This window comes from Vombatus ursinus, unplaced genomic scaffold, assembly GCF_900497805.2.
Source record: "Vombatus ursinus unplaced genomic scaffold, bare-nosed wombat genome assembly UNPS02015030.1, whole genome shotgun sequence".
NCBI lineage: Eukaryota > Metazoa > Chordata > Mammalia > Diprotodontia > Vombatidae > Vombatus > Vombatus ursinus.
In genome coordinates, this window is record NW_020954808.1 from 2,476,976 (window position 1) to 2,482,678 (window position 5,703).

At 52.0% G+C, this 5,703-nt stretch overlaps 1 protein-coding gene across 3 annotated transcripts in view; it reads right to left on the reverse strand.

Moving 5' to 3' along the window:
- Nucleotides 1-249: 249 nt before the first annotated feature.
- The window catches only part of LOC114031009 (G-protein coupled receptor 4), a 5,941-nt gene continuing 487 nt past the window's right edge, over nt 250-5,703 (reverse strand). The window contains exons 1-2 of one of the 3 annotated variants that reach the window (XM_027846004.1): nt 5,500-5,696; nt 250-2,221 (exon numbers count right to left, since the gene is read on the reverse strand). In XM_027846004.1, coding sequence (XP_027701805.1) covers nt 387-1,478 — 1,092 coding nt within the window. In that variant the 5' untranslated portion in view covers nt 1,479-2,221; nt 5,500-5,696 and the 3' untranslated portion in view covers nt 250-386. Of the gene's footprint in view, nt 2,222-4,742; nt 4,799-5,499; nt 5,697-5,703 lie in introns of those variants that run through there. The other 2 variants (XM_027846002.1, XM_027846003.1) reach the window with 2 other exon arrangements.

Consider the following 5,703-nt stretch of genomic DNA (forward strand, 5'->3'; position numbering starts at 1 on the left):
AAGGCAAAGGGATTTACTTCCAGGCCACCCAGCCCATAATCTCCAAAGCAGGCATCTGCCTCAGGGAGCATCTCCAGCTCAATGATCTTTCCCTAGCATCTTCACTTTCTCCCCTGCTCCTCGAGGGGAGAGCCCCCTCTCCTTCTCTCCTCTTTTCTCTTTATACTTCTCCAGGCCTTGCCTTTCCCACAGTTCAGGCGGCAACCCCATCTTCTCCACTACAGAACAAAACGAATACCCATCTCCATCTTAGCTCATGCCCTCTTTATGATATCCACACAGGATTCATTTGCATTCTCATTTGCACATAACAGACAGGGGGTGAGATAATGCCGGGCAGACTCCACCGGACGCTGGGGTCCACAGGGGAGGCTGGCAGAGGAGGGTCACTGAGAGGGTGGCAGCATTTTGAGCTGCACGTCATCCCCTCGCGAGTGGGAGTGGGAGGCCAGTGTCCCTCCCCAGCTGCAGCGGCCCACACTGTTGTTCTTGGACGCCAGCGGGGTCTCCAGGGTCAGGGAGACGTTGGCCATCTCCTGGGGCTTGTCGCTGGCCAGAAATCGTAGGAGGCTGTGCAAGGCCTTGGCCACGTCGCCGCGGGCGCCCTCATTGACAAAGCAGTAGAGGATGGGGTCGGCCACGCAGTTGAGGCTGGTGAAGGCCAGTGAGCTGTGGTAGGCAGCGAAGACCTTCTCCTCGAAGCCGCAGTCCCAAGGGCGGCCCAGGTAGACGGCGCTGCGCGAGAGCAGGAGCACGTGGTAGGGCGCGAAGCAGACCAGCACGATGGCGATGAGGCTCAGTGCCAGCCGCTTGATCTTGGCCTTCTCCTGGCGCTCGGTGGACAGGCTGCCACGCACCGCGCGCAGGATGCCCCAGTAGGAGAAGAGCATGAGGGCCCAGGGGAAGAGGAAGCCGATGAAGATGCGGTAGAGATTCATCCAGGCTACCCAGCCCTCCATGGGGAACTTCTCGAAGCAAAAGGTGTGGTTGTAGCGGTCCCGGAAGAGCTCGTCGTGGAAGAGCGGGGCCGAGTTGGCGCCCAGCTCCGTGGCCCACACCACGGAGCTCACGGCCACGGCCGTCTTGACGCGCCGCAGGCGGGCGAAGCGCAGGGGGTGGGCCACGGCCAGGTAGCGGTCCACGGAGATGCAGCAGAGGAAGGCGATGCTGATGTAGATGTTGGTGTAGAAGACGAAGCCGAAGAGCTTGCAGGAGCCGCGCCCGTGAATCCAGTTATCGTGATGCAGAAAGTAGTCGACCCACAGAGGGAGCGTGGCAATGTACAGCAGGTCAGCGATGCTCAGATTCATCAGGTAGACGCCTAGCTCGTTGTGCTGGCGGACCTGGCGGTAGGCAGCCCACAGGGCTAGGCAGTTGGTGGGCAGCCCGATGCCCATGACGATGATGTAGAGGGAGGGCGGGAAGAGGTGGTCCACCCTCGAGTCCACGTGACAGCCCTCCAGCGTGGTATTGCCCATCGTGGGTGAGGAGGGCAATGGAGGGGCAGGGGTGCACCCCCTGACCCAGGTGGGCGGCGGGGCCTCCAGAGGCTGGAGGGCAGGAGGCCATTGGGGCCCCCCTATCCCCTCCAGGGGACTCAGGGACACATGATCAAGGGGAGCACAGAGAGCTGGAGGGATGGGAGATAGTGAGCTTAGAAGGCTGCAGGAAAGCAAATAAGGGAGGGTTGGGGAGCAGAGAAGGGGTAGTGAATGAGACAGGTGAGAGAAGTAAGTGTAGGTAGTGGTGGGATGGTGGATCCCTCCACCTGCTCCCTTCTCCTTCCTCTTTTTCTCGGAGAGCCTGGGGACAGTTAAGTGGGAGAGGGCTATGAAATCCTAGAAAAATAAGGAGAAGAGGACAAGAAAGGCAGTAGCTAGGACACTTGGGAGAGTAAAGGAGGAACTGGTGGGGTGGGCTGTAAGAATGGAGATGGTGAGTATTGAGGTCCACCCTCTTCTCTCTCTGAAAATCAGGTGAGTTACAAGAGTGAGGGAGGGGGAGAGGGCTGAAGTCTTTTGGAAATAGAGAAGATGTGAACTTGGAAGATGGGGGTCAGTGTGGGGGGGCAGAAATAGAAGGTTTCAGGGAGATGAGAGGGGGCAGTTTCAGGTTAGGGGGTTAGGTGTCTCGGTGAGATTCTTGGGGTGGTTCTGGTTGGAGATTTGGCTGAATTATGCCTCTCTACCTCCAACAAACTGGCTTGAGAGTCAAATTCCTCCTGTGTTAAAAGAAAGAAAGAAGTAGGAGTGTAAAGGTTATAGGAGAGTGAATGGTCAGCCCTTCCCATACTGCCACCAATTTCAAGTTAATCCCATGAATACTTGTGAAAAGGATGGGGGAGAGGTCAGCATGGGAGGGAGGGTGGAAAGAAAGCCAGCTAGGTGTTTGAAGACCTGAAGTTCCAATCCACACACCCCAAGACCTTGGGCAAGTCTTTTGGGCTGTAGGGGACTTGATTCTCTTTATAAAATGAGGGAGTTGAGAGCACTAAATGACATCTCAAGGTTCCTAGTATGATGAGTCCATGGGTTCCTAGTATGATGAGTCCATGGGTCTCTGCTGTCCCTTCCTACCTAACCCATCATCATATTCTGTGGCTGGAAAAGGATGGAAAAGTTTGGAGTCGCCAAGGAGGAGAAGGTCCCTCCATCTGAAGGCAAAATAGCCACCCTAAGAAGTAGACAGAATCCTGGGGGGAAAGCAGGACCCAGGCATTCCAAGAGCCACCTCGCCAGTTGGGTTCTCCCCTGAGGAAGTTGGAAAATCACCTAGCAGGCAGTTAATCAATAAGCATTTATTAAGCACCTGCTGTATACCCTAGAAATACAAACAACAGCAAAAGACAGTCACTAGTCCTCAAGGAGCTTATAATCTAATGGGAGGAATACAACAGGATACAAATGTGGACAAATAATCTATCAACAGTATGGATTGGAGCTAATAAAAGAGGGAAGGCACTAGCTTAATAGGACACAAAACAGGCAAATGAACACAACAGTGAAATGACAAACAAGTATGCTTAAACATGCAGTAATTCACATGCACAGCAGTGGACACGCAGTTACACTCAAGGCACACTTCACTTGGAGAGGCACAGGACAACAACTGTCAGTTCTATAATGCCTTAGGGTTCGCTGTGCGCTTTTCTCACAACAAGAATCCTGAGACAAGGAAATCCCATTTTATGGAGACTGGAGCTGAAATGCTTGCTCAGCTAGGACAGACTAGAGAGAGGACTGAGGGTCAGAAGCCTAGGGATGGAAAGGGCTTTAGAAATTATCTAGTCCAACTCCTTTATCTTGCAGATTAGGAAACTGAGGCCCAGAGAGATGAAAGATTTGCCTTTCAGAGGTCACATATATAGAAAGTAGAAGAGCTGGGATTCAAACCCAGGTTGCCCAACTTCCAGCCCAGGGCTCGAGCCTTCCGCCTCATACTGTATCTAGCAAATCTGATCTTCCATCCTTGCATGGGTAAGGTAACCTGGAGTTACCCGAAGGTGTGTGACTTCTGCTTGGGGGGAGGGGTGCACACATGTAAGATACACATGCATATGTATGTGGGGGTGGGGTCTTTCATGTGTGCTCCCTGGGGCTCAGCCTGCCCTTCTGGCCTGGCTGTATTCCCTTGGCACCAAAGCATGAGAGCAGCCTCTTAATCCACCGAGAGAAAGGTCAAATCTGCTTGGCAACCCTGGCCCTTTGCCTGGCCCCAAACAATTCCCATACCCTAATGTCCACCCTATCCCTTCCCACTAGGAGCTGAGATCCTGACTACCTGGCTCTTTCCCTCAACCTCCTCCCACCTCATCCCCTTTGTCCTTAAGTCTTCCTTTTCAGACCCTCAGTTTACCCTCTTGATCCTTAAGTATCCCCCAATCCTCATCCCCAATTTTCCTCCTTTCATTACCTTAGTCTCTCCCACCAGCTTCTCTGCGTGCCTTCTTTCTGTACCCATCCATCTTCCCTCTCTGTTCTTCAGTCTCCCTCTCCATTTTCCACACCTCTTTCCCTCAATGTCCCCTTTCTTCTGATCTGTCTTCCCTCTCGGTCACTCGGCCTGCCTTTCTATCCATTCCTTTCTCCCCTTCTTTATCACTGTGTCTCCCCTCTCTGTCCTTCAGTCTCACCTCTCTCTTTTCCTCAATGGTCTTTTGTTCTGTCCCTATCTCTCTTCAGTCTCTCAGTTTCTCCTGCCCCTGACCCTCAGCATCTCTTCCCTCTGTCCTTTAATGTTCCCTCACCATATTCTTCAACCTGGTGCTCTGTCCTCACTCCTTTCCATCTTTTTCTGTCAGCATGTCCCCACTCTGAGTCTTTCCCATTTTTGGTTCCTCAGTATCCTTTTTTTCCCCATAGCCTCCCTAATTGTCCCCATCTGTGTTCTTCAGTGCCCCTTTATCTTTTAATTTCCCTCTCTCTGACCCACTATCTTTCCTTTAATGCCCCCTCCCTCTGGCAGTCTTCCCTCTCTCTCCCTCCTTCTCTTTTCCTCCATTCCTCAATCCCCTTCCTCCCCAACTTTCTGTCCCTTAGTCTCCTGTCTGTGTCCACCAGTCTCCCTACTCTGTCTATCAAGTCTTCCCCATTTGCCCCAGTCCATCCCCCTCCCCTTTCCCCTTGGTCTCTCTCTACCCTGCCTTTCAGTTTTCTCCCTCTCTCTATTCCTCAGTCACCCCCTTTCTTTCCCTTGATTTCCTCTTCTCTGATAGATTCAATAAATGTCTTTGTCTCCCTTACCTGGTGCCCCTTGGGTGCAGAAGAGAAAACCAACCACCCTGTTTCCTGATATCAAGGAAATTCACCTCCCACCCAATCATTTCCTCCTGGAGTGGAGGAAGTGGGAGGGAGGTGTTCTATTGCCCTCCCTCATCCAGAGGAAGGGGACACTTTAGGGCAATATCTGGGGATTGATCTCACCCCTCTGTCTTATCTGCTGATTCAGAATAGTACCCCCCCAAGAGACCCCCTTTCACAAAGTCCTACAGTCTTGCATTAATGGGCTCTTGGAACTTATGAATGATAGTCTTATAACACAGAATATTAGAACATACATAGACTGTGAGAACAAGGAAGGACCTTAGAATAGAACTATAAGAACATAAACTGTTAGAGCTGAAAAGCATCATTGAATGAAGAGTGTCAAAGTTGGAAAGGTCCATAAAACACAGAATGTCAGAGCTGAACATCCCATCTTCTAATCTGACAGATAAGGAGCTGACTTTGCCCAGGGTTGCAGAATTGGTGGGACTAGAATCCATGTGTCTGAATGCTCAGGATTTTTTCTACTACCTATACTGCCCACATGCTTCATCATCCTGTCTGCTCTCCCTCTTTGGCTGCCTGGTCACCCCTCTGGACCACCACCACTGCCTCCATGTATGCTTCTTAGTGCTGTCACCCTCCTTTCTTCCCAGAAACTTCTGGAGCTCTGGAGAATGGGCGTCTGAACCCAACCCCCAACCCCCAACCTCCAACCTCTTTGCCCTACTCTCACCTGCTTGTAAGGAGGTCTAGGAAGAAAGGCGTTCTGGGAAGGAGAGGTAGGAAGGGAGAAGGAGGAAAGGGGCTTCAGAATCCTTTAGTTTATCTTGGTCGTCCTCTGCCTCGGTCTCTGTGTCTCCTCACTCATCTTTCATGGGCTTCTGTCTTTCTCTCTGTGTTTGTCTCTGTCTCTAACTCTCCCAGCACATCTCTTTCT